This window comes from Nicotiana tabacum, chromosome 7 (assembly GCF_000715075.1).
Source record: "Nicotiana tabacum cultivar K326 chromosome 7, ASM71507v2, whole genome shotgun sequence".
Taxonomy (NCBI): Eukaryota; Viridiplantae; Streptophyta; class Magnoliopsida; order Solanales; family Solanaceae; genus Nicotiana; species Nicotiana tabacum.
Genome location: NC_134086.1, coordinates 169,854,286 through 169,868,057, shown reverse-complemented (window position 1 = coordinate 169,868,057; position 13,772 = coordinate 169,854,286). Strand labels below are relative to the sequence as shown.

The 13,772-nt window shown below is 33.8% G+C and overlaps 1 protein-coding gene across 3 annotated transcripts; it reads right to left on the bottom strand.

Moving 5' to 3' along the window:
• Positions 1-984: 984 nt before the first annotated feature.
• LOC107830045 (B3 domain-containing protein Os01g0234100) lies at positions 985-5,590 on the bottom strand. Of its 3 annotated transcripts, none has more exons than XM_016657526.2 (8): positions 5,368-5,590; positions 5,168-5,242; positions 3,562-3,593; positions 3,278-3,452; positions 2,935-3,141; positions 1,670-1,760; positions 1,374-1,562; positions 985-1,312 (listed from the first exon to the last, which is right to left on the bottom strand). In XM_016657526.2, exons 1-8 carry the CDS (start codon positions 5,506-5,508, stop codon positions 1,203-1,205), a joined length of 1,020 nt encoding a protein of 339 aa, XP_016513012.1. In that variant the 5' UTR covers positions 5,509-5,590; the 3' UTR covers positions 985-1,202. The 3 variants fall into 3 exon arrangements, with proteins under 3 accessions (XP_016513012.1, XP_016513015.1, XP_016513014.1); XM_016657529.2 differs by having other exon boundaries at positions 985-1,300; XM_016657528.2 differs by having other exon boundaries at positions 3,278-3,449; positions 5,368-5,588.
• Between the last annotated feature and the right edge of the window lie 8,182 nt (positions 5,591-13,772).

Here is a 13,772-nt window from a genome sequence, read left to right as displayed (position 1 = left end):
ACCTTTAGACTCAAGAGCATGTCTCCAAATCTCTAGCCTCTCGTTGACGCCGCCTCGTGTCTCGTCAATTAGAATAATGTCATCAGCAAATAGCATGCATCATGGCACCTCCCCTTGAATATGATGAGTCAGTGCATCCATCACCAGGACAAATAGGAATGGGCTGAGCGCAGACCCTTGGTGCAACCCCGTAACAACTGGAAAGTGTTCAGAGTCGCCTCCTACTGTCCTAACCCGAGTCTTAGCTCCAGCATACATGTCTTTAATCACCCTAATATAGTCAACCGGGACCCCTTTATCCTCTAAGCAGCTCCATAAGACCTCCCTAGGAACCCTATCGTATGCTTTCTCCAGATCAATAAACACCATGTGGAGATCCTTCTTCCTATCCCTGTACTGCTCCACCATCCTTCTAATTAATTAGTCAAACACAAATTACTTCTCACCAAAAGTACTTTTGCGTAAAGCACTTTTAAAAAAAACACTTCTCAAAATAGTAATCTCTCTACAAATAGCTGGAAAATACTTAGTCTCTAGATTTGCCTATTTGTACTTTTTGGTTGAAACGCTTTTTACGTAGAGGAGGTAATGTAATAAGACACAGCGTTTCATAAAGAAGATCATCTCAGCCAGTAGTAATTTTTTCCGTAAGCACTACAAATTCAACTAATCTAATCTTCGTCAACTATACCTCAATATATTATAAATATAAAGTATGTCGGGATCGACTATATATCTATATGAATCTCATTTGACCATGCCGCACAACATAAAAAAATAAAAAATAAAACATTGCCGCTAGTACCATATTATCTAAATTTCAAATGAATAAGAAACTCATTGGTCAGTGTTTTGCAGATATTCAAATACATCTGTGTGCGTCTATGTACAAAAATGAAAAGTATAATCATGCTATCATCCCAAAATTACATCTTATAATCCTATTGGACAAGGTATTTTCTTTAGTGAACGAACTCAGTGAAGTGTTAGAAACACAAAAACATTATACATCCAAGAGATATATTCACTTGGAAGAGTCAACTTCTGCATCATTCATGCCATCTGCCATATATACTCATCAGATGCTTCAGTTCAAAATCTTTCTTCTGGATATTACTCTAAGTTGTGTGTGTTGCATTTCTCTGGAGCTTCTCATGATAGAACTTGTTAGTTCAAATAAATGGTCAAAAGTCCTCTGCAATCTACCTACAACTTATGCTGTTTTGAGGATTATCATGTAAAAATGATGTTTCAGAGCAGGATATTTCATTAGATTGCAAGCGGTTGATAACATCCGAACCTGCAATGAACCCTGCATATCATAAAGGTTTCAGAACACATTTATATGCAACAGAAATAAGAGTATCTCATACCTTCTGGAACCTCGGAATCCAGAACTTCACTGTTAGTTTCAGATCGGTGCCCTGAAGGTGAAACATTCAAATCAACGGCACTATGGCTGTCATTCTGAATATACTCTTTTGGTTTAGAAAAATCGACGTAAAAAGGCTCTACCAAACGCTTTGCTTTTTTTCGCTTCCTATTATCGTTCTGCGCAAGATCTTCTCATTCGAAGCAAAAAGAGGAAAAGAAGGGAGATCAACAACCAAGTGTGGAAATCCGTTGCTTTAAAGCAACACAAGTGCACAAGAAGAAAGGACAAGATTACCAAGATCTGTTGATTTCTTCAAAGCGTCAAAATTCATGAGGCAAAGAGCTGCATCTACTACATCTCGACCATTTACTCGGATTATATAGACCTAGAAACATCATTGTTAATAATCAGAAAATACATAATAAAACCATGTGTTAAGGTTATAATGGTTGTGTACAAGTGCAGGAATTGTACGAGTTCAAAAAAGCCCCATTTGATCATACTCTCCCAGCTTCCAAGCAAATTATAGTTCCTATTACTTTCCTCTCTCAGTTTACCTCCTACAATTTTCATTGTCCGCAATCAAGTTCTTTCAATAACTGCCGAAGCAATTGACTTCCAATTTAATTTGCGAGATATTCAACCAGTACCCAGTTATATTAGTAAGATTAACATATGCTACAACCTTAATTTTACAAGAAGCAGAATTCAGACACAGTTTACCCTAACCTGTTAGCCTTAGCTGCGAGCCCAAACGAAATAGTCATAAATGGATTTCGCATGTTAAATCTAGCTATATATATCAGATGAACAAGACTGGTAGTGACCATTCACTAGAATGATACTCTGAATGATATCGAGAACAGAGAGTTGATGCCACTGTGAGAAATTTACCAGGCTCAACTAATTTATCCTTATCAAAATAAATGTTTCCTTGGGAAGTATGAATCGCAATCCAAAAGAACAAAAAAAGAATGAAATGCCTTTGCACTAATTGGTTCACAGACCCAAACCAATTTAAACCCTTTAGTAAAATGGAGGAACTCCAGATTGGCAGTTTCTATGTGTAACCAAGTATACTCATTGAATTGCTACCCAGCTACCCATACTGCCTTTATTCCTCTGTAGTCTTTATCTAATTTCATGGTAAGACAACATTGGCAATGTCCAACTGTCAGCATTTTAAAAGTCAGATTGAATTCTCACAGTCCGACAACCGTGAAACAAACCATCCTAGCCTCATATAACAGCAAACGTCAAGGTCCGTCCAATTCCTTTGGTTGAAAATACCCCTCCTTCCCAATATGTCAAACAATTATAAAGTTTTATATTTTGTTATTCAAACTTAATATGACATCCTATCAACTACCTACTCTACTTCTCCAAATATTTGAACAATTAATTTAAATGCCTCTTTACCAAACTCAATATAATACTCTATACAAACATTAAAATGGTAATTACAAACATATTCTTTGTTAGGATGAAATAAATATCTTTGTTCGTCCAATAATACGAAATATTTAGGCTTAACTAAGTATGCATAAAGAGTTTGATACCTGTAATTTGCAAGGCTCAATCAAGCGAAAAATCAGAAGATCTCCTTTAAGTAATCTGTGAGACATGGAAAATCCTCTCCAACCAGCACTTAGACCATTCCTTTCTAGAAGATAACTTGTCTTGTACTCATTACCCCATTCATCAACCAAAATGACGGTGGTATCATGACTTGGTAAATACATGTTGCAGAATGACTTTGGAAGATGCTACCGTAGCAAAAAGGAAGAAAAAAATCGAATTAGAAGAAAATAGTTTGTTTAAATTCCATCTCTATGAAGCTCCAAGACAAAGATATCTAGTCTACTTTTTTGCTCCAAAAAGGTTATGTGGTTTCAGGCTTACCAGCCAAAATCCATGAGCAACATTTGAAGGGAGCATACACTTAGCAAAGCTGGGAAATTCATCTGCTAGGCTTGACAAAACCCTTTCTGCTCGCTCCATAACAGAAAATTTAGCTTCAACATCATCATATAGGTCATTTATCCTTGTCCTCTTATTTGTCCCCTTAAGTTTACTGCTACAAATTCAAAACATTCAGAAATTTGTTTGAGTTACTATCAGGAAAGAGAGAGAAGTGGAGATTTGGGGGAAGGAAAGAATAATATCTAATCAAATAAAATGCCAACCTCTCAGCCTTTCTGGGATGATTAGATTTCACCTGTACAGCATTAAAAAGTTTCTCTGTTATAGTTTCATAGGTAATCAATAACAGAAGAGCATCATACAAGAGTGTACAGAAATTTCAAGTGTGCCATAAATATAAATTATAACTGGCTAACTAGTAGTTCAAAATAAAAATTGAAAAAAGAATCAACATCGAGTACCACATATTTTCAGCAAGTAAGAAACAAATGCCGGCTTCAAAAGAGATGCTATGTCTCCAACTGAAGAAGTGAAAGAGACCTATTGAGGAGAAGTAAAAATGTACTTATTTTCTGCAAGGCATTCCAGTGGAATACAGCAGAGCTACTTCACTGACAATTACACATCAATTGAATCAAGTAACATTGTTTGTGCTTAGACATTGGTGAAACACGTCCTATACAACCAAACCAAGCGAACAACAGGAGCATATTGTCTTGGACACCATAATCCAAAAAACAAAATACGACAACAAAAAGAACAAAACAAAAACAATGGGAGCAAATCAAGTGCTTTTAAGATCTTCTCATATAGGCCTACACAATCTCTTTGTAGAGTATTCCTTAGGCGGCAAACGGTGAATTACCACTAGCTTCTCCATGCAGTTGCATTTCCAAGCTTTAAGTCTACAAATTTCCAATAAGGATGGCATTGCCTTTTCTCTAAGCCTACAAATTTTACACTAGATTGTTCACATCATTTCATTAAACGTTATATGCTATATGGTATACACCAAAACACTCTATATACAAGCCAATAGCCTCAAACCTTGCATCTTAATAGAGGTCCATATCACTAAATAGATAATAGGTAATTGGATGTGCTTGTAAGAGCTTAATGCATAATCAGGTAGAGAAAGCGCACATAGACTACATCAACTAATTCACTAAGTATCATAGAGGTTCTAAGTTCTCGTACAAAGCTAGGGTTTTAACTCTTGCGTGTATCTTCACCTAACATTTATTCCAACTATAAAGAACGTCAAGAAATGAAAGGAGCAAGGATGAATGAGGAAAACTAAGGCCCAATATCGAGTAACCATCGGATCGATTTAACTCTAGGAACAAGGGCATGAGCATCTTCCAGACTACAGATTCAAAAACCGTTTCACACTCAGATTCAAACTAAGGCTCAGTATCGGCCCCTTTTCATTCTTCTCCTTCAGTACAAGCAAACTTAAGGAGGGAAACAACTCGTAGAAGCAGCTGCAGACGAAGGACAATCGTGCCAGTGCTACACGTCTAGAGCGTGCAATCGCCTAAGTACACATCATCCCCTCCCCATCCAGACCCTTTTCCGGAACCAGAACTATGTTCAGTTGGTTGCTCGGGATCTATCTCATCCATTAACCAAAATAAAAAATAAAAATAACTAAAACTGAAAATATCCTACGACTACTAGAAGGAAATAATATCTATGATCTAAATCCATAGGCAATTAATGGATTTCAAGCAGAAAACTCATGAGCAATTAGGGGCAAATCTAATCATAATATCACGCATAAAAATATCTACAAAACAAATCAAGCATCAGGTTCACTAGATCCTCAAACAAAACAACAGAACACAAAAGACTAGTGAATATTCTCACTTGCTTCGCCTTAGATTTAACACTTCTAGGTTTTTTAGGAACCATATTTTTCCTATCCAACTGCACCCTCTTAATCTGCAACCAAAACAAACACAAAAAAAATTTACTTACAAAAAATCATTAGACAAAAGTCTTCCAAATTAAAAAATAAAAATAAAACCCTGACTGCGCAAAATAATGGCATAAAGTTGAAATGAAACCTTGGGTGAAGGATGAGTTTGAGTTGATGTGGAAGCAGAAGAATATGAAGTGAGTTTTAGTTTACGAGGTCCTACTTTTTGTTGACCTTCTTTACATATTTTGGTCACAGGTTTTACAGAAATCAAATTCCTATCTTCCATTGACGTCGATTTAGGTTCTTTGCACAGAGGCTAGAACCTGAAATACGTAAAAGATGTATATTAAGAGTATATTTTTTCTTTTTAAATTTTTGTGTGAAAAAGAGAAGACAAAAGAAATAAAGTAAAAAATACAGCCAACCAAGACAAGGACAGCGAAATGCGGGCCAGTCAAGAGGAACTGCTACCTGTATTGTAAGAACAGTTTAAAAAAGCAGTCCGTTTAAAATGTGTACATCTTAAAAGGTTCCGGAAATAACCGCACCCTAATTTATCCGGATACAAATAGAAGTGAATAATTCCATAATCCGAACCTATAATTTATATGTTATATGGAGACAATTATACCGTTGCTCCAAAGTTCCCTTAGTTAGAAGAATTGTTGCCCAGTAAAATTTCGACTATGATTTAAAATTATCATCTGGTATTTTAGGCCATTAATACAATATAATATCATTAGCAAATTCCTTAAATTTTAATGAACTTTTGAGTTTCATGTGCTTACGTGTGAATCCACATACCACAGTTATGTTTGAACATGAAAACACATGTTAAATTTCATAAATGAAAATTGAAAGCTCAATCATTTTTACAAATTTCAAAATCTGTGTAATGATCCACTAGCAAAAATTTGAAATAATCCCTAAATATTATTTCAAGTATTTGAAATTTAATCTATAGACAAACGAGTGAGTTGTGTGAAACTCAAAAGTCCCAATCAAACGTTAACACAAAACAAAATATCAACTCATTCATCTCCAAACGCCTATATTTAATTGTTTACCTTTAACTTTTTTACCATATTACCTTGACCTACTTACTCTGCAATTTTTCCAATTAAAAAAAGGGCGAAGCATCTAACATTCAGTCAAACATAGCCAAACACAAAATTAGCAATATGGTAACTTAGTTAATATGAAGGATTAAGTAATACAAAATAAAAAAAGTAACACAAATTGTACAGCTTTGAGTCCACAGCTTTCGTCAAACAAGGTGGCCCTCGAGCCGAAAAGTTAATTTCCCACTTGTCCAGTTGAGATATTTATCACTACTTCACCTCCAAAAAAATTCCCATTTATCCCTTCAACCCCTCACCTTTAGAATTTTACACCCACATAAAGGCCACTTTTTTTTTTCTCACATAAAACATATATATGAGTAATTATCTTCTAATATTATTTCTTATTATACTTTTTCTAAAATTAAAATTTGACATATAATCTACAACTAACCTACCAACAATATATACACCTCGTTTTCTCTTAAAATGCAGCATTTTATAGTTTTACACTCCAAATGGTTCAAATAATAAGTTAGTTAATATCATACTCACAATAATCACAAATACTGCTAATTAAAAGATTAGACAGAAACTGTAACTTAAAATTTTTATTACTCAGAGTTACAAGACATCAGCAATGCTTCAAAAATATTTTTATTTAATCTTACGGGTAGTAACATTCTCTAGCAGAGGGTCTATCAGAAACAAACTCTCTGTCCTTCTAGGAGTAGAAGTAAGGCTGCGTACATCTTACCCTTCCCATACCCCACTCGTCAAAAACTACTGGATTTTTTTTTTTGTTGTTACAGATAGTATCAAAGTTATTATAGTGCATTTTTAACTTTTTTTGGTATTGTGGTATTTATCTTATACTCCTATTTAACATGCTGGACAGGTCACTCGCTTAGAGCCCGTTTGGTCAGACTGCCAAAAATTACTTATTTTTGTATGAGTAAAATTTTCATACCATATATTTGATCTGGTCAACGACGATAAGGCCATTGAAGGCGGTGACGTATCAACACTGTGATGTGTCAACCCGAACCCGAAAGGTCGGGGTCATGAGAAGAAGACAAATTGTTGTCGAGGTCGAGGTGGCTTAACGGAAAACAAGGACGAGGACGAGTGTTCGTCTTCGACATACAATAACAACTAGTTTTAGGATTTAGTTCCCTAGAAAGTACTCTAGTAAATATTTCGTCCTGTCGTACTATCTAGGGTTTTGTGGCCCGTGTATTCATATAAAGGAAGATATGTAATTCTAGAGGGATATCGAACATTTTTGTAAAGAACATCATTGACATTTTCTGTGAAGATTCTCTATTTATTGAAAACATACAAAGCCCAACTTTACACATCTTTTCTTTTATCCTTCTCTCCCGATCCAAAAAGAATCAGAATATTAAACTGCTTATCATCATCCATCATTGTCAGAAAGCTTAGTGGAAAATCTCACCTTCGTCGGGTGAACTTTGTCCCATTTATTACTCAAATGTCATTTATTACCATTTATTGCTATTTTTAACATTTTCAAGCCATTGTTGTTCTAATTTACTCCTATCTAATAGCACACATTAAATATTTACCATAAAAATACTAGATCTGCTATTGAATATTAATAGGAAAAATGCATAAATACCCCTCTGACCTATACCCGGATTCTCAACTACACACTCTATCTTTGCGGAATTTTTATTACCCCCTTAAACTACTTTAAAGTAGAATTACTTGCACCCTTAAAGCTAACGTGACAGAGTGTGTATATTTCACTCTCCTTAGGAAAGTGAGAAGCAAGAAGAAATGATTTTCAGAATTTTCTTTTTGCCTTTTTACTATTTTTTCTTACCTTTTATCTCTTTTCCTTTTCCTTTTCCATTTCCTTTTACTTTGTCTTTTTCTTTTACTTCTTTTTTCGTTTCTTCTCTAATTTCGATGGATATTCATTCACCGGCGACTTTGTCTAACCGTTTTTCTTCCATTTATTCTATTTTTCTTTTTCCTCTTTCTATCCTTTTCACATACAAATTAAACTCCCAAAAAGATCTATTCCTAAGCAAAGCAAAATACAATATTAAAAATTAGATTATATATCTAGAAATAAAACTACAAACTGAAAATTAGATTATATAATATTGATATACTACAAAAGAGAAAAAGAAAATCATATCATGTGATGAGAGTGTTTGTATCGGTATTTAGCCTTGTAGATTATTTCAAAGAGGAATGGGGGAGGAAGAAAAGAAAAAATGATAGAATAAAATAAGATATTTATTTATAATAGAGAGACTATTCCAAAAAGAATAGGAGAAGGAAAATAAAAATACACTGAAATAGAAAAAGAGAAGAAAAAGATGGTAGAAACAAAAAAGGAAAACGATAAGGTTAAATTAATGAGGGATAATTTAGAAAATATAAATTTACGGTAAGGATATTATTGTCATGAAAAAAATAATTTTCTGCTTCTGCTGCTGTTGTTCAAATAAAAGTGGTTTTTCTGACAAAAAAAAAGCACTTTTGTCCTCCTAGAAGTTTGGCCAAACAAGCTCGTAAATTACTTTCTGCTGCTTTTGACTTTCGACTTAATCTGTATTTTTGCATTCTAGTTTTCTGTAAATACTTGGTAATTTACTATACAACACATTAAACGTTTTCCTCTATATAGCACCAAAATCGACTAGTAAAAGCAGGGGCGGCTCAAGAAGATTGGTAGGCTAAAACTAAAATTTAATTTGGGGCCTTTTGGAGAAAAAAAATTATTTATATTTTTATTTGAAGTCTATTATTCTAGTTTTTTAGATGACAATTTGTTAATAATTTTTTTTAATAAATAATGTAATCTCTCCTAAGAAATTGTTAATCGTAGGTAATAGAACCTAATTCAAGAAGTTGATAACTTGGTACCGAAATAATTTTTTGATGTTCCAATATACTTGTAGAAACGCTTGAAACCTGAGAAAACAAAAAAAATGTGCAATATAATTGTATTCAATTATATGTTTCTAGTTCTTGTTTTATAGTAAAAAATAAAACTTTTTTCTTTTTTGTAACGACCCGACTTGTCGTTTTGAGCAATTGCTCCCGATTCGGCAATTTGAGGCCAAGAGCAGCTTCACCTTATGTATATCGACCTGTGTGCAGCGTTGGATTCAGTTTCCGGATGAATTGAAGTCGAATTGGAAAGAAGGAATATAGTTCTAGAAGCTTAAGCGGAGAGAACTTGACCAGAATTTAACTTTTGAGTAAACGGCTCCGGAATAAGTTTTGGATGATGTCAGTAGCTTCGTATGGTGATTTTGGACTTGGGTGTGTGTTCGGATTTGGATCTGGAGGCCCGTAGGGTAATTTGAGGCATTTCGGTGAAAATTGGAAAACTTGAAGTTTGGAAAATGGAGAGGTTTGACCCATAGTTGACTTTTGTGTTATCGAGGTCAGAATGCGATTACGAAAGTTGGAACAACTCCGTTATGTCATTTGGGACTTACCTGCAAAATTTGGTGTCATTTGGAGTTGATTTGATGTGTTTCAGATGCTTGGTTGCAATTCTAGAGATTCTTGAAGTTCATAGTGATTTTCATACGTTTGGGCATCTGATTCGTGGGTTTAGCGTTGTTTGACGTGATTTGAGAGTGGGGCTAAGTTCGTATGATGTTATGGGATGTGTTGGTAAATGGTTGAGGTTCTAGGGGCCTCAGATGAGTTTCGAGTGAGTTTTGAGCGAGTCCGGACATTTCAGAACTTAGAAAATGGTTTTGATGCTTAAATCTTTACTTGGGGGGCAGAAGTCTTACCGCTGAGGCGGTGGGATTACTGATCACAGCAGACTCAACCTAAGGATGAGTGGGCGTTAATACCTTTACCCAATAGCGATATCGGGGTCGATTTTCCACTGGGAACTTCAAATTGGAGTCGAGTATTTGTATGGTCTAGGATAGTGTTTTAGCTCATAATTGATCTTCTAACATTTTTGGTTTTCTTTTGTTTAAGAGCTACAATTTATCAACTACAGTTGTAAAACTAGGTTATGCTAAAATTACGATTCTATGTTGTATGCAAGATAGATAAAAGCACTAGGGATGCAACATTTACCTAGGTGGTCCACTAACGGGTAGAAATTCCTAATGCCAGAATGACAAATATGGGGCTTATGCTATAACCGTTGCACCTTTTACACACACTCTAACACCTCTAGCAACTTCAGGCATTGTTCGGGGGAGGGGGGTGTTTTTACTTTGGAATACTAATTAGTAATATTAGGTTCGAGCCTTGTGGATAAAAAAATTGTGTTAAAATGTGTTCTCCCTTTTAATAGGGTTTACGCAGTATAAATCCAAATTAATCGGAATCGCAATACAAAAATCAAACAGGAGTAGAAAACAAAGAGAAATTTGGGGCTTAAATCCTTTGCTTAGTTGCTCGAACCTTCGGCCACCCCTGAGTAAAAGTCATTTTGTCCATTTAGGGTGTGTTTGGTATGAAAGAAAATATTTTTCAATTTTTCCTCGCTTGGTTAGCCTAAATGTTTTGGGAAATATTTTCCTCCAATTGGAGGAAAATGCTTTCCCTATCAAGAGAATGGAAAATATTTTCCAAAACTCATTCTCAACCTTCCCACCCTATTCCCCATCTCCACCAACCCCCACCAATCCAACCCCACACCCCACCCACCCGTAACCCAACCCACCTACCAACCCCACCCCCAACCTAAATAAAAATATTATTAATAGAACTTTCTTTTCATTTTATAGATAGATTTTTTTCTTCATTTCAACAAATGAGTATTTTGTTTTTCATGATATAAAAAAGTATTTTTTTTTCATTTTAACAAAAAAAAAAAGAAGAAAATTTCTTTTCATGTAGAAAAAGTATTTTTTTCTCATTTCAATAAAAAAGTATTTCTTTTTCATGGTGTAATTTTTTTTTTCATTTCAACAAAATGAGTATTTTCTTTTCATCATTTATTTTGAAAAAATGAGTTTTTTATTCTCATGTTGTAGAAAGAGTACTTTCTTTTTCAACCAAAACAGGAGTATTTTCTTTTTTAATTATGAAGCACAAATTTCAACATTATTTTTGCGTAAAAAAGTAAAACAACACATTAGTTCCTTTGGGTTTGTGTGAATTTTTAGAGACTTAGGGGGAGGGGGAGGGGAATGAGGAGAGTAGCATAAAAAAATATTTTCTAATCTCTAACTAAATACAAAAAATATTTTTCACTCACCAACGAAATAAAAAAAATAAGTGAAAAACCACTCATTTTCCATGAAAAATATTTTCCTTCGTGCCAAATACACCCTTAATGTTTGAGTTGATAATAAATCAGTTATGGAACTCTCTCCTAATAAATCGTTTCTTGTATCTAGCAAAATTATTTCACCACCTTGTTTTTATTTTTTTGCATTTACAACATAGCATTTTTTCGTTGTTGTTGTTGATGTTGAGTTTTCCATTATTCTTCATAATCTGCTTTAACATTCACCTATGTTAATTTTCCACCAAAATATCTAACTTCATTTTTAAAGTGTTTTTTGTTTCAGAGTTTTGACAGATTACGGAGCTACCCAGCTTCTCTTAATGCCAAGTACTAGAAAAAATCCAGTAATTCTCAAAGTGCTCGATTTATCCTTTTTCTTTTCTTTTCTTTTCTTTTTGGACTTCTTAATTGCTCCTATGATTTAAAATGGAAAAGACGCTTGATTGTTATAATTATCAAAGAAAATGTTGGTCATAAGCTTACAGAGTTTCCTTTTACACCTAAACGAAGAATTTGGAGAATAGACTTTCGGATCGACCAAAAAACAAAAAGATAAAAAGCAGAGTCCAAACTCATATGACATTAATGTTAGGGATATAGTAGATATGTCCTACATCCAATCTCATATTTGATGATTTGAACATATTTTTGTGAATGTTATTTGATATAAAAATATGTGGCATTTGATATTCTTTTATATATCATAGTTATTATTAATTATTTGATTAATTTGATAAGGTCCTTGATTAAATTTTGAGATTTGTCATCGTGATAGAGATCATGATAATGAGAGCAAAGTCTCTTACAATTTAATCTAAATTTGTTCTTGATCGTAGGATTATTAATTTGGACATTAGTAATCCGGTTAGATCAATATTTATGTGATCGTCTTTATTGGATAAAGATTAGTTGATCTCATTAACTAAATCACATAGATAGATGATGCATATAAAGATATGATCATTGAACCGACTCATTGGATAATTCCTAATGGTTAGAATTACCATAAACTGTCAATAGGATATTCTCTTGAAGAATGTGATGTAAGAGTTTCCTTTGACCTGAGATCGTCATAGTAATTGACAAGTTATTTATTGTGCTTTGATACCAGACACCTATGGCGCCATGGCGATAGTTGAAAGGATATTGGGTACAATTAAATACTTGTAGAATTCGTGATTGATCAAAATGGAATCTGTCAACTCTTGGTAATGAGTTTAAGCTCTATGTTGTCATGAATTATAAATGACCAAACTAAGACCTTGGCCAGGGCAATTGAATGAAAGAAGAAATGAGTTTCTTAGGTCATTCAATGGTCGATTATATCTGACATGAACACATAGTTGATCGCCTATTAGGATTTGACAGTTGAAACATATCCTAGGGTGATCCAGAGCTATAAGGACAGGAGGAATTACTACATTATTCTTCTACTGGTTCGTGAGAGTAAATTGTATACTTCATTCTATCCGGTCGTTAAGGAGTGTTGCTAGATGCCACCCTTGATTAGTATATTGATGTGATCAATTTACTATCGGTTTAGTATTGAACCTATGGGGTCTCACACTAACGAGTGTTCTGATCTTTGCTAAAGGATTAGTTACTTTATTATTTGTTAATTAAATTAAAGAATTTAATTAGTTAAATAAATTTAAATTATTAGTCCAAATGAAATATTATTATATTCTTTGCTAGCACAGAGGATATAATTAATATTGTGAACAAATTGAAGTTTTCTATTTGGAGTAGAAAATTAAATTATCTCTTGGTTGAAATATATATAATTAATTTACCAATTTGGAATTGGATAGGAAAAGTCCATAAAAGGACATTTGAATTGAATCCAACCAACTCCAACATTAAGTTGGATTGGTTCGGCAGTCACGTTTTAACTGATTTCCGAATTTCCATACAATTCGATTGTGATTTATTTTGGAATAAATTTTTACCCTAAATAAATTATTACCTCAATCAAATAGGAAAAGGGTTTATAGGTGATGCTATATAAAGGGTGATGGAACAAAAATTTGCACAATTTTTTTTCTTGAGAAGAAAACCCACTTTGTGAAAGTGAGAGTGCAATACAAAGCCAAGAGAGAAAATACAATTGCAAGAAAAGTGTTTCTTGTTCTTCTAACATTGAGTTGAGATTTTTGTAAGAGAGAAAATACAATTGCAAGAAAAGTGTTTCTTGTTCTTCTAACATTGAGTTGAGATTTTTGTAAAAAATTCAAC